We start from the raw sequence: 26,321 nt of genomic DNA, 5'->3' as shown, positions 1-26,321 counted from the left end.
TACAGCAATATTGAACCAGGCAAATATCATCAAAGAGAGAAAAGTTGGAAACAGAGAAATTTCCCTAAGGCATGATACGAATAAATAAGTGAAAAAACAAAAAACAATCTCAGGTTTAAAAGTAAAGCATGACACAAAATTCTGTAAAGCAATTATCCTTCAATTAAAAAATTTTTTTAAAAAGTAAAGCATGAGAAGTCAAAGCCTGTGAAATTTTATTTATACAAAAGAATAAAAATATTTTAAAAGGGCTGATTTAAACTTATGTTTTTCAGTTTTTCTTGTTCCTTGAACATGAAACTGCTTTCAACTCAGAAAGATTTAAGGTAGGTAATTATTAAATAAACACTCTTTACCTTCCCTCTGCAGAAAAACAAAAAGCCAAGTCCCATTCTATTCATGGTAAACCAGATTATATTCAGTTAAGAATATTGGCAACTGCACAAAACAGATTATCAGATATGTCAGCAGGAAGGTATGAGCTGTACAATGGCATTACAAAAAGTCCCCAAAGAAAATAAGATGGTAAAAACAATAATAGAAAAATGATAAAACACAAACAAAATAAGAAAACGTCAGATATTTACAGCCTCCCTCTGAAATGTGACCTGTGTTCTACATTCAGCATAAAACAAACCCAGAGAACATTTCTCCGTGCGCATGACGGATGAAGCTGGTGCCAGCCAGTTCGGGGTGGGGGGAGGGGGGGGCGGCCGGGCGGAGACATTCCTTCCGAGAAGGGAGGAATGCAGTTAGCAACTTGTTGGGAGTATAACTGTGTCGTGTGTCTTCCTGCAGTTCTGCTACTAAAAATGACACAAAGTAAATGATCCAATGTGGTCTTATGGAAACGACTTGTTTGTCACCACATTTCAGAATAAACGACTCTGAGTCACAGGCACTGGGGTCTGGGAAAGCAGAGGTGGATGGCCACGCACTCAGGTGAAGGATGCTCATCTTTGGGAGGTCGGAGGAGGGAAGCAGGACTCTACAGCCTGGAAGCATCTGCACTAATGAGTCTTCTAATAGTCCTGAAGAGAGAAAAACAGAAGTCCCAACTTACCCTCAGCAGAACATTGATAAATTCTCATCAACAACCCTGCCAGGCGACTGTTCTGTAATCAAAATTCTGTTTCAAATGCAATGGACATTTCACATCTGACAGTGGCCTGTCTTCTGAGTCCCACAAAGGGACAGAAGCATCAAGTCTTCCTTATTAGACCTGAGAACTCACCAGTCAGAGGCATGGCGGGGGGGTGGGGAGGATGAGGATGTGAGAAAGAGTAGTATGTTTATTTAATCAAATGGGAGTTTTTCTTCAGTTAAAAATATGTGACCCTTTCTCTCTTCAAAACGTAAAAGAACATCAATCTAAAAGTTGAACTGTGTCCAGATGGACACCCCAGACTTGTTAAAACAAGAACTGTGACCCCAGATTAGGAACACTCAAGCTCTGAAGGCAAATACATCTTTCTAACCATTTTCAAAATTTACCAGCCTCTCTGAAATGGTCTGGCTGATACTTACAGCTCGTGGTTTTTTGTTTAACTTCAGATCAATCCTGTGATGGGAAAGATAAAAGATATTTGCATTTTAATTTACAGAAAAAGGGTCCAAGAACCAGCTACTGCATAGGGCACAAGCTATAACAGACTATTTGGTTAAGTAAAACCCACATTCTTCATTAGACTAAGTCATATTTAGTTGTTTACCCAGATATTACTAAGCAAGTATTTATTAAAAACGAGCAGATACTCTTGCCTCAAGGTAAACTTAAATGACTCAAAAAGAAATATACAACAGCAGTTATGAAAGCCATACAATTTTTAGAAATTATCCCAAAATGACATGTTAAAGGGCTTGGATTAAGAGGTCACGCTCTATGCTAACATACTAGTTCTGCAACGACATCGCTGTCTGAGACACAGAGTAATTAAGAACAGAAGAGAGACTAGGAGTTCGTATTTCTGGACGTGAAACACAAAAGAAATGAAACAAATTTCAATTTTTAAATCTTTCCACAGCAAAATATCAAGATCTTAAACTATTAACCTCCTTAGGAAGCAAAGCCGGGACATCAATTTAAATATGAATTAAAGTAAAGGTTATCTTATTTTTTCAAGAAAGCGAAATGCATAAAAGTGAAGTTTACTTAATTTTGCTTAACTTATTAAAAAAAATGTTACCTCCATCATGTTTTTGTTTTTAAAAAAACTTCCCAGCCTAACCTAATATACATACCTATAATTAAACAGATAAACGATGGGTTAGAAAGGTCTCAAAAAGGCATACTGGCCTCTACACACTAGACAACACAGCACAAAGACTAGTTCAAATCAAACTTACTCAAAGTCATAATCAAACATGCCAGACGGGCTGAGGGGCAGCATTTGAAAGGAAGAAAGCAATAGACGTTAATAATATACTAATTGAATAAATTAGTTGATTAGCCACCCTAGCAAGTTTGTAGAAACAATATCAGTTTTAAGAATCTTAAGCCACAAGTTTCAAACATCAAAGCACCAAAGATTCTGGGGTTGGGAGACTTCCTTCCTTCAGTGGATTTCGTATCAAAAGAAAAGACGATAATAAGAAAAGTTATTTCATTAGAAAACTATAGATACCTGCAGGCCTTCTATTAGCTGCTAGATTGAGGGTTAGGACTTTTAAAATATTTAATTGTAATGAAAAATAAACAGAGGATTAGAAGAAACAGAGAAAGAAGGGTTTAGTCACATAATGAAAGGTGCTTTGAAGACAGTACCAACAACTCAGCATAATGTACTTTTGCTCAAATGAAAGATTAAAACATCGTAAATTTTTGGAGATAAAAAACATTTCGCAATTTCTAACTCAGGTTTTATATTTGTGCCCAAACATGGTATTTCTTTTTCCAGCATTCATGCTAGAAGCCAAGGGTCGAATCAGAGTCTTATTCCATAAATCATAGAGCCATATTACCCTGCCCCTGAAATGGTGGAAGGCAAGTTAACTGTTTATGTCAGCACTACTATTATGGAACACCAAAGTCTGCAGGGAAGCTAACATCTACAAGCACCCAAGCCACAAGAGTCTAGCTGGCAGAAGCCCAGAGGAGACACTTTGGGCCATCTCTGCTAAAGGACCATGGGCTGGGGCAGACCTCTAAAGAAGACATTAACCAGGGGCATGACACCCATCCTTAGTTGGCTCCAGAACCTTTCAGGCTATAGACAGATGGTAAAGCAATATGCAAAACGGCTGTTATTTCCTCCTAGCTAATGTTTGCAGGAGCAAAGCTGGAATAAAGCTTAACTTCAACATCCTTTATGCAACAGTTTCACTTAAGACATTTGGGAAAAGCAGACAGTGAGTGTACACACCAGGAACTGTCAGAAATTTAACTTTCAGTCTGACTTTGATCAGAAACTAAAGAAGTAGACTGCACCTACTTAATGAAAACTTCATAAACTACCTAGAATTCTAGAGCTTGGTATAGTAGTAAAAACCTGTCAGACCAGCTATAGGTTGTAATTTCAACTTTCTTCTTTAAACACACTGGGATTTACTGTTCTGATATCATGTAAGGCATAAGAATTTAGAATCCTGTGATCAATTTATGAATGCTAAAGATTATTTGATAGATTTTCATATTCTTGAAAAGGTCAAATAAGAGTTATTTCTTTTGCTAAGGTACCTATTTATTTCCACTTAGTTTACTCATCACTAAACAATGCCTTGCACATGGTGGGTATTCATACCTTTATTGAAATAATTTACCATTGACTTTTATCTGACGATATGGAGTGTGGAACACTGGAGGAGAAACAATACTGTACTGGGAGCAAAATCACAAACGTGTAGACAAAGCGTTCCCCCTACCCCCACCCCCGCCACCCTGCAGGACCAACTAAGACACTGGTCAGGGATGAGGGGTTTGGGCCAGACACAATTCCAGACTAAAGATGGCAGGAATCTGAGAAAGTGTGCTAAACGTGTTTTCTCCAGAAAGAAGGGAAATCAATTCCATTCTCTTCCCTTGGGGCAGATGAGTCATCCCTAAGGCCCACAGAGAAATCCAGCCAGATACTAAACCAGGGGGATGACAAAAGGATTCTGCTTTCCAAACAAAAAGCCCCACTGTGAAGGCAATAACTACCACCAAAGATCTTTTTAAATCCTAGTATTTTCTGGAAGGAGTTAGCTCCTAAGGCCAGGAGAAGAAAGGCAGGAAAAGCTGTTCCTATGGAAATCTACTAGCAATCTGTAAGGAGAAAGTTAAGTTCAATGTCTAATTCCTTTTTATCAGCTGTTTGTATCATTAAGGAAAATAAGGAATAACCTGAAATACACAACAGCTATAGAGAGTCTGTCATACCAGGAATGGAAAAAAAAAAATGTCCCAGAAACTTTCAAGGAATTTATCCCCCCCTCTAGATATTCTGGAATACGAAAATAAATTATTATATTTTAAATTACCCTGGAGTAAACTTTAAAAAAGCAACACAGAGCATAACCTTTTTATCTTGACAATTAAAAAAAATACTTTAAAGAGTATGGTTCTCTGCTATTCATGATAAACTGGCATCAGTCTTATCATAGCAATCAAATAACCTGTAGCCTTACTTAAGAAAAAAAAAGGGGAGACGAAGAGATGCAATTTTTGCTCTCTCTTACTATGCTTGTAAGACTGGCCTGGTGATTTTTGGTTTGCAGAAAAATGTTAAGTTGCAGTCCTCAGTCACTCTCTGGAGTATATACTGCTCCTGCATCTAAAAACCACCACCACCAATGACAAGAAAAACTCTTAAAAGAATTAAAGAATCAGTTGATGCCAAGGAGGCTTAAACCTGTTAAGAGTTAATTCTATATTATCCCTGCTTGCCACATCCATCAAGCTAACAACTGTAATGCCCTGGGTGTGTGAGGGCATGTTCTACAGGAGAGCACAGCCCAAAGGCAAACTGAAAGACAGGGGACCCCACCCATTCCTTGCACACCCCCTTCCATCTCCTCAGCATGCAGGCTCCTAAGAGGAGCAGGACAAAAGCCAGCCTGTTGGATGTCTGGTTTTCATACCTCCCAGAAGAAGGTTTGAGGCCAGGACAAGATTCCTTCCTGGAAAAACTAAGAATTTCCCTCTCTGAGTGCAACTGGACGGCTTTAAATTACCTAAGCTAAGAGGCCCCGGCACTATCATACAAACCCTAAGCAGAGTGAACGCTGAAATCCTGTCTGGGTAACACCTAACCTCTCTGTCCACTGGTGTGATTCCTAGCTCATTAGGCACTACAAAAAAACACAGTGAACAAACATTATCTAGGAAGGCGCTCTTGTAAATTACAGCCTTTATATTGTTCCTCACTCAAATTAGCAATTTGTGAAGATATATAGAGAAATCATAAGCAGTCACAAACCTTGTATTCAAAAAGTAAAAAGGCACATCAGCTCATTCTCTCCATTCTCCAGGGAATAAGGGTAGGCAGGGATCAGGACTAGGAGGCAAAAGGCTTAGCCCATTCTGCAGCTTCCCAACAGGCTTCCCAGGTGGCGCTAGTGGTAAAGAACCCGTCTACCAATGCAGGAGACATAAGAGACACAGGTTCAAGCCCTGGGTCAGGAAGAGCCCCTGGAGGAGGAAATGGCAACCCACTCCAGTATTCTTGCCTGGAGAATTCCATGGACAGAGCAGCCTGGCAGGCTACAGTCCATGGGGTTGCAAAGAGTTGGACATGACTGAGTGACTTTCACTTTTCACACTGGAAGCAGTAAGCAGGATGTCTGCCCCCACAGTTACTCTAATGCCCACCAACTCCTTCCTTAGAGAAAAACTAGCCTGCTTCATTCAGACCAAATGAGTTTCTTCCCATCAGCAACAGAAAGACCACACCAATCCTAAAGAACGTTTATTCCAGTACAGACCCTTCACGGCCATGGTCAGTGGAAGCTCTAAGTGGCTGGGGACAGGGCAGACGTGCAGGGGTTGGGGAAGTGTGGTCCCTGCCACTGACCTGTGCCGGTTTTTATTCTTTCGCTTTTTATGGCTGCTGTGATGACTCCCTGTGGAGGTGGAAGAAGCAGCCTTCTGAGGTTTCACTCCCTGCACAGATCCATCCAGATCCTCGGGGTCCTCCTGGTTGGGCTCGTTTTCCTGATTGTGGAAGTCTGGAGAAGTGTCACTTTCCGTCCCACTTCCTGGCTCCCCTGGAGTGAAGAAACACAAGGCCCCAAAGCATCATCAGTACTCCTCAGGCAGTCTGTCCATCAGTCTGGAAAAGAATTTTCAAGCACTGAAACACACAGTACTACCCTCAAGGACCACATATTCCAACTGACAGGAAGACACATCTAGTCAAAGCATCAAAGTTACCAGAGTGCTGAAAACCTTGTAATCTGAAACAGTGTAACCAGAGGCAACAGGTCTAAGGACAGCTGAGAGACTGGACCACACAAGACAGCCTCGCTACACAGGGGCTATTGAAACACAGAATACACTAATGGGACTAATAGTTACACAAGAAGCATTATCAAAAACATTATATAAGTCTTCAGGAGGTGAGAGATGACCTTGGGAAAAGATCCTACAGCTGGCTCTGGTTCCTTGCCAAACTACACAGGAATCTTGACTTTCCATCAAGAAAAAGGGCCAAGGAAGAGAAGAGCTCCACCACCTAAGTTACTCTGAGAAGCCTTAAGAATATTATTTTAAAAGTGGTAATAATACCTTTCAGTTGACACATATTCCCGATTGTAAAATATCCCTCAGATACATTAAAAAAGTAAATTTAACAAGAATTTGTATAAATACATGTTTTTAAGAAAAACTACACATAGTTTGGTAAAGGTACACTTTTTCTTCCTGAAAGGAATTCCTTGAAACTCTTAATATAAAAGGATGGGGGAGGAGAAGACTATCACTTTACTGAACTGATGAAGAATCCCAAATATGTGTACATTACCTGTTTCTAAAAATTTTCAAAAGGAGTTAGGTGAACAGCAGAACCAAGGATTAACTTTCTTCTTGTTACGTCTTTGTAATATAAACTTCCAGGAAGAGATTTCAAATTGAGTAGCACAAGGATATTAGAGCTGAAACAAAGAGGTAGTCCCCAAAAGAGCAGAAAGGAGAAAATAGAAGCAGATCTCAGCAGTGACGAATCCCTGCCTTTGAACACTTTATGAAAACAGAAGAGGGAGCTCTAACACTATGAAGCTAGAAAAAGTATACTAACCAATCCTGTCCTGAAATCAAAGTGGAATTCATGAAAAATCAGCACAAGAACTTCAAAGCTTACGACACAAAGCTACAGTAACCAAGACTGTGTGGTACTGGCCTAAGACCAGACATATAGGTCAAGAGAACAGAATTCAGAGTCCAGATATAAATCCTTACATTTGTGGTCAACTGATTTTCAACAAGGATGACAAGACAAGTCAATGAAAAAAGAACAGTCTTTTTGACAAATGGTGTTGAGATAACTGGATATTCACACGCAAAAGAATGATGTTGGAACACTATCTCACAGCATATATAAAAATTAACTCAGACTGGACCAGAGAGTCAAATGTAGAAGCTGTAAAACTCTTAGAATTCACTGGATTAGGCAATGGTTTCTTAGATAAGACCACAAAACCAAGCATAACAAAAGAAAAAATACGTACAGTGAACTATGTATCATTTATATGCAATGCTTGAACTGCAAATTACACCCAAAAAGTAAAAACACAACCCACAGGAGTGAGGCAGGGGCAAAATGGGCAAATAGGGTCAAGTATATGGTCACATATGGAAACTAAACTTTTGGTAGTGAGCACGCTGCAGTATACACAGAAGTCAAAATATAATGTTGTACATATCACACTTATAAATCAATGCTACCTAAAAAAAAAATCCACACAACCCACAGAATGGGAGAAAATATATTTGCAAATCATATATCTGATAAAGACCTGTATCTAGAATATATATTAAAGAATTCTTAGAACTCAAGAAGACAAAAAAAATTAAAAACATCAGCAATGGATTTGAATAGACAGCTCTCAAAAGAAGATATACAAATAGCCAAGGTCCACAGGAAAAGACGCTCAACGTCATTAGTCATTCAGTTCAGTCGCTCAGTCGTGTCTGACTCCTTGCGACCCCATGAATCGCAGCACGCCAGGCCTCCCTGTCCATCTCCAACTCCTGGAGTTCACTCAGACTCATGTCCATCGAGTCAGCGATGCCATCCAGCCATCTCATCCTCCGTCGTCCCCTTCTCCTCCTGCCCCCAGTCCCTCCCAACATCAAAGTCTTTTCCAATGAGTCAACTATTCGCATGAGGTGGCCAAAGTACTGGAGTTTCAGCTTTAGCATCATTCCTTCCAAAGAAATCCCAGGGCTGATCTCCTTCAGAATGGACTGGTTGGATCTCCTTGCAGTCCAAGGGACTCCCAAGAGTCTTCTCCAACACCACAGTTCAAAAGCATCAATTCTTCGGCGCTCAGCTTTCTTCACAGTCCAACTCTCGCATCCATACATGACCACAGGAAAAACCATAGCCTTGACTAGACGGACCCTAGTCGGCAAAGTAATGTCTCTGCTTTTGAATATGCTATCTAGGTTGGTCATAACTTTTCTTCCAAGGAGTAAGTGTCTTTTAATTTCATGGCTGCAGTCACCATCTGCAGTGATTTTGGAGCCCAAAAAATAAAGTCTGACACTGTTTCCACTGTTTCCCCATCTATTTCCCATGAAGTGATGGGAACAAATGCAAAACAAAACTACAAGGAGATAACCCTTCCTAACACTAGGGTGGCTATAACACAAAAACAGTAACAAGTGTTGGTGAGGATGTGGAGAAACTGGAACCTTCCACTGCGGCTGATGGGAATGTAAACTTGTACCGTCACCTTGGAAAGCACCTCAAAAGGTTAAACACTGAGTTAACAAACCACCAGCAACTTTACACCTGAGTACATATCCAACAGAAATGGTGAACATGTTCACACAAAACTGGTCATAAATGTTCACCAAGGCATCATTCACCGTGGGCGTCCCTGATGGCTCAGTGGGTAAAGAAGCCACCTGCAATGCAGGAGGCACAGGAGACACGGGTTCGATCCCTGGGTTGGGAAGCTCCTCTGGAGAAGGAAATGGCAACCCACTCCAGTATTCTTGCCTGGGAAATTCCACGGACAAAGGAGCCTGGTGGGCTACAGTCTATGGGATCACAGAGTTGGACATGACCGAGCAACTAAGCACACAACAGTCTGTCAACTGATGAATGCATAAATAATTAAAAATGGTATATCCATGCAAAGGAACACAGGCATACCTCGTGGATTCGGTTCCAGACCACCACAACAGAGCAAGCATCAAAATGATGAGAGTTACACAAATTCCTTGGTTTCCCAGTACATACAAGTTATATTTATACTACACTGTAGTCTACTAAGTGTGCAACAGCATTATATCTAAAGAAATGTATATATCTTAATTTAAAAATCAGTTCAGTTCAGTCGCTCAGTCATGTCCAACTCTGCAACCCCATGGACTGCAGCACGCCAGGCTTCCCTGTCGATCACCAACTCCCAGAGCTCACTCAAACTCATGTCCATCGAGTCGGTGATGCCATCCAACCATCTCATCCTCTGTGGTCCCCTTTTCCTCCCACCTTCCATCTTTCCCAGCATCAGAGTCTTTTCCAGTGAGTCAGTTCTTCACATCAGGTGGCCAAAGTATTGGAGCTTCAGCTTCAGCATCAGTCGTTCCAATGAAAATTCAGGAATGATTTCCTTTAGGATGGACTGGTTGGATCTCCTTGCAGTCCAAGGGACTCTCAAGACTCTTCTCCAACAGCACAGTTGAAAAGCATCAATTCTTTGTCACTCAGCTTTCTTTATAGTCCAGCTCTCACTATATAGTCCAACTCCATACATGATTACTGGAAGAACCATAGCTTTGACTAGATGGACCTCTGTTGGTAATGTAATATTTCTGCTTTTTAATATGCCGTCTAGGTTGGTCATAGCTTTTGTTCCAAGGAGCAAGCGTCTTTTAATTTCACGGCTGCAGTCACCATCTGCAGGGATTTTGGAGCCCAGAAAAATAGTCTATCACTGTTTCCATTGTTTCCCCATCTATCTGCCATGAAGTGATGGGATCAGATGCCATGATCTCAGTTTGCTGAATGTTGAGTTTTAAGCCAACATTTTCACTCTCCTCTTTCACTTTCATCAAGAGGCTCTTTAGTTCTTCTTTGCTTTCTGCCATAAGGGTGGTGTCATCTGTGTATCTGAGGTTACTGATATTTCTTCCAGCAATCCTGATTCCAGCTTGTGCTTCATCCAGCCCAGCATTTCGCATGATGTACTCTGCATGTAAGTTAAATAAGCAGGGTGACAATATATAGCCTTGACATACTCCTTTCTCGATTTGGAACCAGTCTGTTTTCCCATGTCCAGTTCTAACTGTTGCTTCCTGACCTGCATAAAGATTTCTCAGGAGGCAGGTCAGGTAGTCTGGTATTTCTATCTCTTGAAGAATTTTCCACAGTTTGTTGTGATCCACACAGTCCAAGGCTTTCGTGTAGTCAATAAAGCAAAAGTAGATGTTTTTCTGGAACTCTCTTGCTTTTTCCATGATCCAGCAGATGTTGGCAATTTGATATTTTACTGCTAAACAATGTTAAACCATCATCTGACCACACAGGGTTGCCACAAATGTTCAATTTATAAAAAGTGTAGTATCTGCAAAGTGCAATAAAACAAAGTATGCCTGTATTATTCATCATTAAAGAGAGGTAGGACATCCTGGTTGATTAAGAATCCATCTGCCAACACAGGGGGGCACAGGTTGGACCCCTGGTCCGGGAAGATTCCACATGCCATAGGACAAGGAAGCCCATGCTGGTACCATACTGAACCCAAGAGTCTAGAGCCAGCGTTCCGCAACAAGAGAAGCCACCCCAGTGAGAAACCTGTGCACCGCAATGAAGAGCAGCCCCTGCTCACTGCAACTAGACGAAGCCCGTGCAAACAACAAAGACCCAACGCAGCCCAGACTGAACAAATAAATACATGCAGTACGAGGAAAGTTATGACCAACCTAGATAGCATATTGAAAAGCAGAGATATTACTTTGCCAACAAAGGTCCTACTACTTCCCTGGTGGCTCAGATGGTAAAGCGTCTGCTTACAATGCAGAAGACCTGGCTTCAATCCCTGGGTCAGGAAGATCTCCTGGAGAAGGAAATGGTAACCCATTCCAGTATTCTTGCCTGGAAAATCCCATGGACAGAGAAGCCTGGTAGGCTACGCCCATGGGGTTGCAAAGAGTCGGACATGACTGAGCGACTTGACTCACTCACTCAGTCAAGGCTATGGTTTTTCCAGTGGTCACGTATGGATGTGAGTTGGACTGTGAAGAAAGCTGAGCGCCGAAGAATTGATGCTTTTGAACTGTGGTGTTGGAGAAGAGTCTTGAGAGTCCCTTGGACTGCAAGGAGGTCCAACCAGTCCATCCTAAAGGAGATCGGTCCTGGGTGTTCATTGGAAGGACTGATGCTGAAGCTGAAACTCCAATACTTTGGCCACCTGATGCAAAGAGCTGACTCACTGGAAAAGACCCCAATGCTGGGAGGGATTGGGGGCAGGAGGAGACGGGGATGACAGAGGATGAGATGGCTGGATGGCATCACCGACTCGATGGACACGAGTTTGAGTGAACTCCAAGAGTTGGTGATGGACAGGGAGGTCGCAAAGAGTCAGATACAACTGAGCGACTGAACTGAAATGAATACATGCTGTGTTTAGGGTTTTTAAAGTGTAATTACAGTAGAAAGAGACTACCGTTTATGTAAGTATCATACGATCCAGTAATCCTACTTATGAGTATTTATCCAAAAGAACTGAATCAGGATCTTGAAGAGGTATCTGTGCTCCCGTGTTCACTGCAGTTCAGTTCAGTCGCTCAGTCGTGTCCAACTCTTTGCCACCCCATGGACTGCAGCACACCAGGCTTCCCTGTCTATCACCAACTGCTGGAACTTGCTCAAACTCATGTCCATCGAATCGGTGATACCATCCAACCATCTCTTCCTCTGTCGTCCCCTTCTCCTCCCACCTTCAATCTTTCCCAGCATCAGGGTCTTTTCAAATGAGACAGTTCTTCACATCAGGTGGAAAAAGTATTGGAGTTTCAGCTTCAGCATCAGTCCTTCCAATGAATATTTAGGACTAATCTCCTTTAGGATTGACTGGTTGGACCTCCTTGCAGTCCAAGGGACTCTTAAGAGTCTTCTCCAACACCACCATTCAAAAGCATCAATTCTTTGGCGTTCAGCTTTCTTCACAGTCTAACTCTCACATCCACACATGACTAGTGGAAAAACAACAGACCTTTGTTGGCAAAGTAATATCTTTGCTTTTTAATATGCCATCTACGTTGGTCATAGTTTTTCTTCCAAGGAGCAAGTGTCTTTTAATTTCATGGCTGTAGTCACCATCTGCAGTGATTTTGGAGCCCAAAAAAATAAAGTCTGTCACTGTTTCCATTGTTTCCCTATCTATTTGCCATGAAGTAATGGAACCGGGTGCCATTATCTTAGTTTTCTGAATGTTGAGTTTTAACAGCTTCTTCACTCTCATTGTGTTCACTGCAGCATCATTCAATAGCCCAGATGTGGATACAACTTAAATGTCCATCAACAGATGACTGGGTAAAGTCATAACAATGGAATACAGTATTCAGCCTTAAAAAGAAGGAAATCCTGTCATATGCCACAACATGGATGAACCTGGAGAAATCACGAAGTGAAATAAGCCAGGCACAGGAAAACGAATACTGCACGATTCACTTTTATGAGGAATCTAAAACAGTCAAACCCACAGAGGCAGAGAGCAAACCGGTGGGCACTGGTGGCTGGGGGAGGTGGTGAGTGTGCTATCGTTCTTTGATGAGAGAGCTGCACTGCAGCTCTGCACAGTTAACAAGAGCACGCTGTGCACTTAAAAAATCTGTGGATCTTATGTTTAGTGTTCTCACCACAATTTAAAAACGATCATTAGGAGATACATGGTGTACACAAGAAATAGGCACAGATTTCTGAGACTTTCAACATGAAACAGGAGGTGGAGCTGAGGGCAGGTAGGGCGTGGATGAGACAGGATGAGCCATGGTGTGATGGTTGGGAGGCAGTGTGACGGGTACACAGGGATTCATTATTTTGTCTCTATTTGTGTAGACTGAAAATTTACTCTAATAAAGAGTAATAATAAAATGATCTTTTTCTCTCTTATTTTATCCCAATGATTTCTCCCAAGTTACGCCTTTAAGAATGGGAAAGACACGATTTTTTTTAGTGAGTCCAGGGTTGTTTCCCAAGACCAACCACCAATTCTTTGATTCCCCAGATGCCAACAATTCAACTTAATTCTGACCGTAACTACTGAAGTCAGGGCAGACCGACAGCTTCAGGGTTCAGTCCCATAGGAGTGTTCCCTACTTTGGACACAAGTCCTGGGCCTCCCATACCTCCAACAGACCAGCTATAAATCAGAGGTCGATGATTCGCTAGAATAGCTCACAAAACTCAGGAACACTACTTCCTGTCCCTGGTTAATTATAAAGGATACAAGTCAGAAACAGGACGAGGCACACAGGACCAGACATGGGAAGGGGCACAGAGTTCCTTGCCTTATCTGGCTTGGGAATCTTTTCAGCGCCGCATCACGTTCACCAACGGTAACTTCATCGTTTAGGGGTTTTCATAGAGGTTTCACTATGCGTGGTCAGTCGCTCAGTCATGTCAAACTCTTTGTGACCCCATGGACTGCAGCCCATTAGGCTCCTCTGTTCATGGGATTTTCTAGGTAAGAATACTGGAGTGGGTTGCCATTTCCTTTTCCATTCACTATACAGGTGTGATTAATTAACTCAGTCTCCAATCTCAAACTCAGCCCTCCCTAGAGGTTTCAGGGGTAAGGTTCAAAGTTCCAAGCTTCTAATCAAGGATTGGTCTTTCAGGGAAAAAGCCCCCATCTGAAGCTCTCTGACTGCTCTTTTGCATACTAGTCATTCTTTATATTCTGGAGCATCCAAGAGTTTTAGGAGCTCTGTGCCAGGAAAGGGGACAAAGACCACATACACCTTGCCCTTTATGCCACGGACAGTAACTGGACTATATTTATGAATATCACTCTAACACAGTAATGCCACTTCTGGGATACTGTCATACAGAAATTAAAACTGCATTATAAAAAAGCATATGGGTACAAGGATGTCTACTTGACACCATTCACGTTGGGGAAAACAGAGATGATGGGAATATTCATCAACAGAGGAGGCAAAACCAGACTAGCAGGTATTTTTGAGCTTTTAAAAAGAATGCAAGATGCTAGGACCTCCCTGGCGGTCCAGTGGTTAAGACTCCATGCTTACATTGCAGACAGCATGGGTTCAATCCTTGGTTGGGGAAGTTCCACATGTCGAGCAGTACAGCCAAAAAAAAAAATCTTATGGGACTTCCCTAGCTGTCCCTGGTCAGGGAACTAAGATCCCACATGCCACACGGCATGGCCAGAAAAAAAAAAGACAGAGAATAAAAGACACTAACAATAGCTGACAGGACAGTCCTTACCGTAAGCCAGGTACTGTTGCACACACTTTAAATATATTAATACCTGGAACCCTCACAAAAGCTCTGCGGTTACGATGTCCATTTCACAGAGAAAGGAATGGAGGCCTGGAGAGGTTAAGGGACCTGCCTAGAGTCACACAGCTCAGACGCTGCAGAGCTGGGATTCAAACCAGATGGCTGGAGTCCAAATCACATTCTTTAATCACACTCAACACTGTTCTCAGTGTGTGTACTGAGCTGGCAGGGCCATGTGTGACAAAACAGTAAAAAGCAGACAGGATGCACTGATCTCTATTTAAAAAAAAACAAAAACTCCAGCTCTGCATGTGTGATTATGTCCAGAAATAGATGTTAGATTAAAACCAAGCTGTTAATGCTGGCTACCTCAGGAAATAAATAACCTTTTCCACATTCACCTCTGAATAGCCTGACTTATAATGAGAACATGTTATTTATCCAACTCTTAGTGACCCCACTGTAACCTGCCAGACTCCTCTGTCCACAGAATTCTCCAGGCAAGAATACTGGAGTGGGTGGCCATTTCCTTCTCCAGGGGATCTTCCCAACCCAGGGATCAAACCCAGGTCTCCTGCATTGTAGGCAGATTCCTTACCGTCTGAGCCACCAGGGAAGTCCAAAAAAAAAAAAAATCTAATGAAATATAAAAAAATGAGTGTAAGATGGAGAAGTATGGTCAGGACAGTCTTTCTCTCCATTACCCATTTCTATTTATTCAAGTAAAAATTTATCATCTCCCGGGACTTCCCTGGAGGTCTAGTTGTTAAGAATTCATACTTGTCTATGCAGTGGGTCAACTAAGCCAGCGCGCTGCAACTAGGAAAGCCCACACACCACAACTACTGAGCCCATGCCCTCGAGAGCCCGAGTACCAGGACAAGAGAAGCCCACTCTCCGAAGCGAAGCCCCAGCGCAGCCACAGTTAGCAACAGTAAATCGTCATCGCAGAGCACGCAAATGGCGCCGGCTGGGGAGGGAACAGGCTGACAGGGTGTGCGGTCGCAAAAGCATTTCGGATCCAGCGCTCTGCGATGACCTAGAGGGTGGGATGGGGAGGGAGGTGAGTGGGGGAGGACATGGCATACCTACGGCTGATCTGTAGTGATGGATGGCAGAAACCATCGCAACACTGTAAAATAATTATCCTCCAATTAAAAATAAAATTTAAAAAAAAAAGGAAAACTTTGGATCCCAGTATGAAAGAAGGGATATGGGACTAACGGAGGAGGGGCTGGGCACAGGGGAGAGAAGGTTTAACTAAAAAGGTGGGAGACAAGTAAGAAAAAGGCAAATAAGATATGGCAAATTTTATCTATGTTGCAGTTCTATTCAAATACATTCGGGAGCAAAATCAACTGCTGACTCATTTGGGGGCAGTTGCTATGGGAGTTCTGAATCAGTGGATGCATGAGTTGGTCATATTCTATAAAGGCCAGTACACATGTACCCCCACGCATGTGCAAACACATACAAAGCTGCCTTCATCAAATCAAAGCCCTAAGAATTGAGAACCCAGGCAGTAAGTGATATTCTAAATGGCTGATATGGATACTAAGTATTATGGGAGTCAGAGAAGAAAGAGTGGATTATTCTGGAAAAGTTTCACTGCAGGTGGAATTTACACTGGACCTTGAAAGAAATGAGAGGGCAAAATAAGTACAAAAAATAGCACAAGCAAAAGCACAGAGGTGAGAAAACACAAGGCGTACTTGGAACAAATAAATCAAATAACACCTCTTAAACAGAGCCTGAGACGTGACAGTTGAGAGGAGTCATAACTGTCAGGCTAGGAGATCTGATCTAAGGGGATGATGCAAGCTGATGTTAAGAGAACTGATTTGTCGCTTAACCTTTCTGAGCCTGTCTTCTCATCTGTAAAACAGGAATTCTATCTCTCATGTGTTGAGTATCTCTTATGATGAAGATATTGAGCTAGACACTGGGGGCTACAGCCTGTTCCCTACTTTCAAGGAACTTATAATCTATGTGTATCCTCAAAGAGTAGCTTTTGATTAAATGAGATAATGAAAAGTAAAGTGTTTCCTTCGTGTCCAGAACACAAGTAAGTGTTCAAATGTCAACATGTCTGAGATCTACAAACACACAAGTCAAATTCCAATCAGTCAAGGTTATGAGCAGTAAAAGAGCTGCTAAAAGGCGATAACGAGAGGAAGTCATCCTGAATTCCAGAACAGGGAAGTAACACCAAACAACTAATATGTATTGCATTCTCTGTGCAAACCTATGTTTTAGGATTTTTAGGCTAGAAGCAGTTTGTAAGAGGGACTGGAGCTAGGGAGACTAGATTAACCACGGTTAAGGTACAGAATGAGACCACAAAGTAATCGTCGTTTTCTCCCTCAGCTCATGGAAGCAGAAGGCAAGTGACAGCAAGAGAACTGAGTTACCATATCTCAGGGCACAATAGTGAGGTGGGCAGTCGACTCATGCTGCCACCATGAGAAGACACGTGAGTTTGCCTCTCACTGACATAAAACTGAGCAACTCACTCTTAGAGCAAGTAACGTCAGACTTTAAGTTACATAAATCTACAAATGAGACACTCCACTTAAAGGACTAGCTACTGAACAGTCTGAGGCAGTGACTTCAGATCAACATGAAAGGTTAAAAGGCAGAGCAAAAAGGAAGACACGGAGAACCACACTCAAGCGTCACTTACCTGCGCAATGAGGTGGATGCCGGAGGGGTTTGCTGTGATGAAAGCTTCAGAGAAGCCCAGTAAAACAGAAAGGGGAGATTGCTGATCCTTTTACAGGAGAACTGGATAAAATCTGCCTGTTTTGTTTTTCATTATTTTCTTACTTTACTCTTTTAACAAAAATATACAATGCTTCACTAATTAGCATACAATTCCCCTTTGGGACTATGCTAATCCATTCTCTTCCTAGTGCAGGTACATAAGAAGGCAAAAGAAACAAAAGCAATGCATGTTTGAGGAAAATCTTCAAAACAGTTTAAAAATAAATGCCCAAAATATAAAACTCCAAAATCCTTGAGATATGAAGACATAAAAGTACAAATTCTAAGAGAAAAGGTTGTTTCCTCCATTGACCAAAGATCAAGAACACAGGGGTCATTCCATAGAATGTGTTATACAAAAATGTGGGGACAAGGGAGAGATTTTGTACCAAGGAAAAAAGAGTGAAAGGCAAAGCAAACCATTCTGACAATCATAGTAAAGGGAAAAAAAAAAGGACTTAGTCCAACTGATGACGTTGGTAGAAAGGAGTCAAAGCCACCTACCAAGTTTTGAAAGTGGGAGAATAAGAGTACTCTAACAAAATAATTGGGCAGACACACTTTGAAGAAAACGGCACAGCTCAGTTTTAGACAAAATGAGTCTGACTGAGTGGAAATGTCTAGAAGACATTTTCTGGAATTTTCTAGAAATGCATGACTAAAGCTCAGGGAAATGAGTTAGAGACGAGGCTAAAAACTCAGAAATCTGTATACAGAGGTAATAACAGAAGTCACTGAGTAGTTCTAATTCCCAAACTACCAAAATCCATTTTCCTCAAACCACTGCCCTAATGCAAACAAAACAACTGGACCCCACGACAAGATATGCCATGGGAAAGTACCCAGCCACAGTGCAAAGCGCAGGGTGAGCTTCAGAGTGACCCGACCCGCACGGAGAGCATCCAGTCCGCCTACCTAGAGCCTGATGCAGAAAGGCACACCTGCAGCTGTAAGTCTCATTACGAGAAGTTAGAAAGGAGTCAGACTGCACGGCTTAAGTACACAGAACGATACAATTTCTCTACAAAGAAAATATAATCTGCTCTCCATTTTAAATTTAAGAACACACAGGTACATTCCCGTCATAGCATCAGAATTTCCTAAGAATGATCAAATTGGGTACACGGGGATTTATTAGATATGTCTGAAATGTTCCATGATAAAAGGGTTATTTTTAACTAAAAACAAATTTCCTAAGACTTCACAGGAGTGAAAACACATTTCTGTGTCTTTGAGCAGCTAAAGTCAATCTTCATGTGACTGAAAAGGCAGGAAGGACGTGGTAGTTTCTTCCACCAGAGAAAGACACGATTAAGGATATCCAAAAGGGCTCCTAACTTCCAGAAAGAGGCAAGAAAAAGATATGCAGTCTTCAGATACACAGCTGGACAGAAGTTAAATATAGGAGTGATGGTAGCTCAAATATAAATTGATGAAAAAGTTAAAAAATAAATAAATAAATAAACTTACTCTTTTCAATGAGCTGGTCCTGAACTCCTGCCAAAGCACTCACTGCCTAAAAGAAAAAACTACCAGTTACCAAAAAAATTATTACAGGTCTCAGGCGAGCACTCACAGACAGAAAGGAAAGAGACACCCTACTCACAGACAGACGGGAAAGGGAAAACTCACAGAAATTTAACTGAGGGCTTCCTTAACAATGGGCCACAGAAAGATCCTGCCCCCCACCCCCACCTCACTTACAGCTGCTGAAGTAACTGAGGATTTACTGAAGAGCCGCTCTGCTTCCTTAAACTTCCGGTTCCTTCTATCGTTTTTGCTATTGGAGTTTCTAAAACACACACAAGAAACTCATTGTAAGCACCAAGCTACTCCTATGGCTCAAGCTGAGGATGCCCCAGGACAAATATAAGGAAGTCTTTTTTTAATTATGAAGTTCATTACGGAAACACCTCCACACCACTTGCCTTGACCAAAATGACATTCATGCTGAATGCCTGCATACATAGCAGTGTTTTCCAATGTATGGTATGTGATCCACTGTGACACATGGGATTACTTTAGCTTTAGGTTCAGAGTCATTTTCATGTATTTAATATGTATTTATTTTAATGTCTATTATTAAAAACATCGAGCACAGACTAGTGCTACGAAGTATCTCTGTTTAATAACCTGAGTTTAAAAGATTTAACGAAAGAACCAGGACTCCTCAGAGAAATGACTGCTGCCAGGCCTGGGACAAGAAAAGCACAAAAGGACAGCAAACAGCCAGGTGCTCAGATCACAGGGTGACGTCAAAGGATCAGCTGGGGGGGCTCCCTCTGGCCACGTTTGGGACAAATGAGGCTTTCCTGGTGGCTCAGCTGGTAAAGAATCTACCTGCAATGTGGGAGACCGGGGTTCGATCCCTGGGTCCGGAAGATCCCCTGGAGAAAGGAATGGCAACCCACTCTAGTACTGTTGCCTGGAGAATTCCGTGGACAGAGGAGCCTGGCGGGTGACAGTCCCTAGAGTCGCAGAGCTGAACACAACTGAGTGACTAACAAGCATCAAAAACAATAATGATGGGTGTGTTGGGGTGTGAAAAGTCAGTGGGTTGTAAATTCATGATTTATGTACTTCTTTGTATAGATTTCAATAAATGAATTTATACTGAATAATAAAATAAACCTCTAGCATAAAAAAATGACAGTACTAGACCCCAATACACTGGGGGTTTTTTGGGTTTTGTTTTGTTTTTAAGTCCATGCATCTACAAGGATTCTAAAGAGAGAGAGAGAGAGAGAGAATGAAAGGGAAAGAAGATAAAAAGGGACAACTCTGCTTTCAGAATGCTAGTAACAAATGCAGAAGGAACAGTGAAATTAGAATCATCATTTTGCAACCTCCTTTATAATAACTGATTCAGGTAAGAATCAACAATGGACACTAAACCCAGTGACACAAATTGGGGGAGAAGCATATTCACACTTCTAAAAAAGTATAACCTCTGAAATTAATTGTTAATTATGAAGAGAAAAAAATAACTTTTGCAATTGTGAAATTACATAATCAAACTTAGCAGCACCAACAATGGGCCAATCTGTCATTTTGAGCTGTCTGATAACAGAAAGGTAAACAAGGACTTCCCTGGTGATCCAGTGGTTAAAACTGCATGCTTCCACTGCAGGAGCACAGGTTCGATCCCTGGTCAGGGAACTAAGATCCGACATATGGCATGGGGCAGTCAAAAAAAGAAAAAACAACTTGGAGGTAAACAAGAGGTACACAATCAGTAATGCAACATTTTTGCCAAAAGTATTTAAAGGATCCCTCATGAAGTCACAACAAGAAAAACCTACAATTTGTACATTCTACTAGATAATGTCATAAACAAGCTCACCACTGAAAATGTTGCTGCTGCTGCTAAGTCACTTCAGTCGTGTCCGACTCTGCGACCCCATAGACGGCAGCCCACCAGGCTCCCCCGTCGCTGGGACTCTCCAGGCAAGAACACTGGAGTGGGTTGCCATTTCCTTCTCCAATGCAGGAAAGTGAAAAGTGAAAGTGGAGTCGCTCAGTCGTGTCCGACTCTTAGCGATCCCACTGACTGCAGCCCACCAGGCTCCTCCGTCCATGGGATTTTCCAGGCACGAGGACTGGAGTGGGGTGCCATTGCCTTCTCCGTGAAAAGGTTGGGAAGATCCTAAATTAAAGAGACTAAAGACACATAACAGCCAAATGCAATGCACAAACACTACCTGGTTGAAAATGAGCTAGCAATGCATTTTGGGGGCCATTAGGGGAAATATGAATAAAGACTGTATATTAGATAATACTATTAATGTAGTGCTAATTTTCTAGGCATAATTGTGGTTACGTTAAGAAAGATGCTCTTATTCTTAGGAGGTATCTGCTGACACAATTAGGGACGAAGTGTCCAAGATCTGCTTTTAACTTTTGAATGGTTTAGCAGAAAGTATATATACACATATATGGAAGAAAGGAGAGATACAACTACAGAGGGGTGGCAGGAGGGAGATCTTTGTGGTGACAGAACAGTTCTACATCTTGACTGCAGTGGTGGTTACAGGAAGCTACCCACTTGATAAAATGATAGAACTAAACTTACACATTGTACAAGGTCAGGTTCCTCCTTTTACCATTGTACTAAATGGTTACATAAAACCCAACCACTGCGGAAGACTGAGTGAAGGATATATGGAACCTCTCTGAATTGTTTTTTGCCTATGTATCTATAATTATTTTTAAAAAAAATTTTTTTTTTTAATTTTAAGTATAGATATGGGGATGTATGGGCTTCCCTGGTGGCTCAGATAATAAAGCATCTGCCTGCAATGCAGGAGACCAAGGTTCGATCCCGGGGTCAGGAAGATCCCCTGGAGAAGGTAATGACTACCTACTCTAGTATTCTTGCCTGGAGAATCCCATGGACAGAAGAGCCTGGCAGGCTACAGTCCGTGGGGTCAAAAAGAGTTGGACACCACTGAGTGACTAAGCAGGCATGCCCGCATAGAGTGTGCGCTTATAAATTACAGAAAGGGAAGAGAGAGAAAGCAAACGTGACAGCAAGCTAACAACTGGTGATCGGTGAAGGAGATCAAGAGATCATGAACTATTCTTTCAATTTTTCTCTAGATTCGAAAATTTTCAAAAAAAATTAGAACATTTTTAAGAATAATATTACTAAATAAACCATGGCACAGTTGGCATATAGGTAGGGCAAATCCTGTGAGGGTGGAAGTCTTGACTGATTAAAATGTACAAAATAGCAAGAGGCATGCTGGTATATAAAGTATTATATGCTGTATTCCATTTAAGCCTCACACAACCCTGTGCCATTGGCCAGACTTCCCCTACTATGTAGGATTTGTCCAGGGTTACTCAGTGAGGCAGGGGTTGAACCAGAGACCAAGCTCGAATGCAGACCTCTGTCCACCCCACCTTACTACTGCTTCCCTCCAAAGCTACCGCCAAGGACATACATAGTCCTGATCACAAATACAGTTGTTGCTATTTAGTCACAAGTCGTGTCAGATGCTTTGAGACCCCACGGACTGCAGCACACCCGGCTCCTCTGTCCGTGGGATTTTCCAGGCAAGAATACTAGAGTGGGTTGGCACTTCCTTCTCCAGGGAATCCTCCTGACCCAGGGAAGGAACCCACTCTTCCTGCACTGGCAGGAGGGTTCTTGACCATTAAGCCGCCAGGGAAGCCCCAAATGCAAACATTACTAGGGCACAAAGCAACACTACAGGCCTCTGTCACTCACTTTTGGTTGGTCAGATACCGATCCCAGCCACGAATGATGTTGCCGTACATCTGCGTGTCTTCCAGGTAGCTTCCTTCAAAAGCATAGATCTGTCTCTCCAAGTTTGCCAGTGTTTCCTGAGGTGAAAGACAAGGAAGCAGTTGATGCCTTTTACATGCAAGCATTAAGTCGGACCAAACTGACATCCTGGTATCAGGCCTAGAAATTCAAATTCAACGACACCGAGTCAGCCTTGTGGAGAGAGGGATGACATGGGCAGGGGCAGGCTGTTTCAGACAAGACAGTCTAGACCTGTCTTGCTGGGTGCCTTTAAGAATAAAATGAAATAGACTCTGTCCCTAGAAAAATGTACACCCAGGCAAAAGTCTGCATATACTCAGAGGCTTCGTGGAAACCCAGCTGTCAAGAAACTCCGCGGAGGAAGGTGAGCAGTCTCCACTCCCACGCATAAAAGACACCGCTACCAGAGAGGGAAGGGTGAGCAGCCTTCCAGCGCCAACTCGCTCGCCTCCCTGCAAGCTCCGAAAGGCCGCCTGCACCGGGCGGCAGGTTGCTATGGAAACCTGGAAGGGCAGCTTCAGGTAAGATGCGCCTCCCGGTGCTCCAGCCAAAAACGCAAGGGGAGGGAGGGCTTAGCCACCAGGGAGCAAGGGGCCCCAGGCGCGTATCACAATTTCTAATTCCCTAGGCTGAGTCCGCTCCCCCTCACCTGTCATCTTCTAAGAAGTCCCCGAACACATCCCACGCCTGCCCATCAAAAGCCTCATCTAACCGATCTAATCCTATTCCCCGCAAAGACATTAACGCCCCGCCATCCTCCAAAGGTCAGAATGGATGTGTGGGTCTCCCCTCCCACATCCGTCTCCTACCCCACCTCCCCAGAGCCCACAGCCAAGCCGGAGCCGATCTCCTCCACCCTGCCGGCACGCTTGCCGCCCAATCGCTCCAAGAGCCCAGAGCCGCCCGCCCTCATGCAGCCCGCGGGGCTCGCGGACCCTCGCCGCCGCAGGCTCCCACACGGAAGCCCCCAGCCGCGGGCGCCAACCTCCCTCCACGCCTCCGCCGGCCTAGCCTCCCTCCCCCTCCCCCGCTCCGCGCCCCGCCCCCGGCTCCCGGCGCCAGATCCGCCCGGCCGGGAAGCCAAGGCGCCGGCGGGCCGCGCAATGCGCAGCCGTCCTCAGGCCGGCGGACTCCCAGCCGCCGCGCTGCGCCCGGGGAGTAACGAACGGCCCGGAGCGGCTGGGCCCGGGCCCGGAGACGGGGGCAAGCGCGGGGGTTTCACCCGGGCACCCGCGGTGCCGGCCCTCACCGCCAGCTCCTGCTTCCGCTTCACGAGCTCCGCCAGCTCCCGCCGGGTGTCGGGGATTTGTGGCGGCGCCGCCTTGTTGTGCATCGCCATGTTGGGCTGAGGCGGGCGGCGGCGGCGGCAGCGCTAGGCTGGGGGCGGTCCCTTCGCGCCACCGCCCGCCAGGGGGCGCCCGCCGCCACACTGCGCCTGCGCGCGCGGCTTCCGGAGGCGCGCTGGGCGCCCCCCAGAGCTCCCGCCAGTGGGCTCGCAGGACCCCAGGGGTGGCCTCTGCCCTAGGTCCCGGCCGCATTTCTGCACTGCAGACTCACCGTGTCCATAATAAGACTTCTCGGAAGTCTCATCAGTGAATGACTTTTAGTGTCCGCGGAATTATTCGAGTCAGAAACCTTTGTACCGGCCTCGCCCTTCTTCACCCCCTTAATCCGATCCAAAACCAAGTCCTCTGGACTTGACCTGAGCAGAGCTCGTAAATCTGTTTTCTTTTGTCTGCCACCTCCCTCATTCATCCAGGCTCTCATTTTTGGAGACATTCCAACAGCCTCCTGTTTCTATCCTTAGCTCCATTTAATCCATTATCCAAAGTGGTGCCAGGATGATTTGTTTTTAGAAAACAAATGTGTCACCTTCTGGGTAAAAACCTTTCAGTGGCTCCCTATTGCCCTTTAGAGAGACAAGTATGTGCGGTGGTTAAGGGCACAGACGAGCCGGAACAGACACCTGGCTGGTGGCAGAAATGGAGGAGGAGGAACAAAGCTGAGGTCTGGAAGATGATGATTCTGTGAGTTTTCAGACACAGAAAACAAATTTACCATTGCCAAAGGGGAAAGAGGGCAAGGAATAAATTAGGAGTCTAGGATTAATATGCAGGCACTACTACATATAATATAAATAACCAACAAGGACCTACTCTATAGCACAGGAAACTATACTCATTGTATTGTAATAACTTATAAAGGAAAATAATCCGAAAATATTCCATATATGTGAATCGCTTTTCTGTACACTTGAAAGTAATACAACATTGTGAATCAACAATACTTCAATAAAAAATTAAAATTTAAAAAACCCTACCTCTACCATTGATGAGGCTGGGCCACCTTGAGCAGGTAGCTAAATTTCACTTGTCTCAATTTCCTCATCTGTATAATGGAGGTAATAATAGTGCATACTTAACACAATTGCTGTAAGTCTAATGTTGTTAAGGAAAGCTTGGCCTCTCCGTACACTAATGCCAAGTCAAATCTTGGAGACAAAGTTTTGAGTGAAGTAGAAAAGGAAGGCTCTATCACTTTGCCAGGCAAAGGAAGACAAACTGGGCTTCTGTCTCGAAAGACTATGTGTTCCACCCTGGGAGGATGTGATAAAGGGTTTTATAACAACAATTCAAAACTACCCTCTAATGGTGGTGCTAAGGCTCCTCTTTGCGGTGGCTCCACTTGCTGCGGAGCACAGGCTCTAGAGAGTTCAAGTTCCAGTAGTTATGGCACGTGGGCTCAGCAGCTGTGGCTCCCGGGCTCCAGGACACAGGCTCAGCAGAACCCGGGCTTAGCTGTCCTGCAGCATGTGAAATCTCCGTGGACTAGGGATCGAACCCATATCTCCTGCATGTTAAGCAGTTTGAGCATAGGTTGGTAAAGAATTTCCAGACACACAGCATTCCAGCAGGGAGCGAGTATATTAAGAACAAAGAGCAGAGATAAAGTAGGCACCGAGAGCGCAGTGGGCCAACCTCCTAAGAGACCAGGGAGAGTTGACGGCTTTTGTGGGTTAATAGCCAATTTTTATAGCCTCAAGCCAAAGAAAATGCCTGCTGGAAGGTTGGTGTTAGGTGATTGGTTGGGGTGCTATAAGGTGTTTGCTGAAGTGGGCATCTTTGCCTAATTGGGAGTCAGGAAGTCAGGGAGTCTTCTGAAAACAAAAGGGGCTCAGTTACAAAGGGGCTCAGTCAGCTTCAGAGGTGACCTTGGTTCTGGGCTCCACTTCTGTGGCCTTGGAGGCAGGACTCAACACTGCATTGGCAGGCAGGTTCTTTATCATCGAGCCACCAGGGAAGCCTCTATTCATGTTTGGTTGCACTGGGTCTTTTGCTGCTGCAGAGGGCTTTCTCTAGTTGCAGTGAGTGGCAGCGACTCTTCCTTGCGGTACACAGACTTCTCACTGCGGTGGCTTCTCTTTGTTGCCAAGCACGGGCTTCATAGTTTGGGCTCACAGGCTCTAAAGCACGGGCTCAGTACTTGTGGCACACGGGCTTAGTTGCTCTGCGGCAATGTTCAAATCCTCCATTGGGACTTTTTAAAATAGACAGTCATTTCATCTGCAAATAGGGAAGTTTGTTTTCTTTTTTCCCTTTCCAATCTATGTGCTCTCTATTTCCTTTTCTTGTCTTACTGCGTTGGCTAGA

General features: G+C 43.6%; 1 protein-coding gene and 1 long non-coding RNA gene across 4 annotated transcripts in view; one reads left to right on the top strand and one right to left on the bottom strand.

The window, feature by feature from the left end:
• Positions 1–582: 582 nt before the first annotated feature.
• MEAF6 (MYST/Esa1 associated factor 6) lies at positions 583–24,052 on the bottom strand. Of its 3 annotated transcripts, XM_052637077.1 has the most exons (8): positions 23,921–24,052; positions 22,612–22,727; positions 19,083–19,170; positions 18,849–18,894; positions 5,991–6,183; positions 2,347–2,376; positions 1,528–1,561; positions 583–1,031 (listed from the first exon to the last, which is right to left on the bottom strand). In XM_052637077.1, exons 1-8 carry the CDS (start codon positions 24,008–24,010, stop codon positions 1,023–1,025), a joined length of 606 nt encoding a protein of 201 aa, XP_052493037.1. In that variant the 5' UTR covers positions 24,011–24,052; the 3' UTR covers positions 583–1,022. The 3 variants fall into 3 exon arrangements, with proteins under 3 accessions (XP_052493037.1, XP_052493036.1, XP_052493035.1); XM_052637076.1 differs by lacking the exon at positions 2,347–2,376; XM_052637075.1 differs by lacking the exons at positions 2,347–2,376; positions 23,921–24,052 and adding an exon at positions 23,486–23,602.
• A 579-nt stretch (positions 24,053–24,631) lies between these two features.
• Positions 24,632–26,321, top strand: part of LOC128044801 (uncharacterized) — a 14,743-nt gene continuing 13,053 nt past the window's right edge. The window contains exon 1 of the long non-coding RNA XR_008199130.1: positions 24,632–24,678. This is a non-coding gene — a long non-coding RNA (uncharacterized LOC128044801). The remainder of the gene's footprint in view (positions 24,679–26,321) is intronic.

This window comes from Budorcas taxicolor, chromosome 3 (genome assembly GCF_023091745.1).
Source record: "Budorcas taxicolor isolate Tak-1 chromosome 3, Takin1.1, whole genome shotgun sequence".
NCBI lineage: Eukaryota > Metazoa > Chordata > Mammalia > Artiodactyla > Bovidae > Budorcas > Budorcas taxicolor.
This window is presented reverse-complemented; position numbering and strand designations above follow the sequence as displayed.

Excerpts from the sequence above, each read along its gene's own strand:
- MEAF6 (XM_052637077.1), bottom strand. The coding sequence starts at position 24,010 with ATGGCGATGCACAACAAGGCGGCGCCGCCACAAATCCCCGACACCCGG. Across the intron at positions 6,184-18,848 it reads GGACCAGCTCATTGAAAAGA|GGGAGCCAGGAAGTGGGACG; the intron begins GTAAGTTTATTT and ends TCTTCACTCCAG. Across the intron at positions 2,377-5,990 it reads AAGAATAAAAACCGGCACAG|CCCGTCTGGCATGTTTGATT; the intron begins GTCAGTGGCAGG and ends GCTGCCCCTCAG.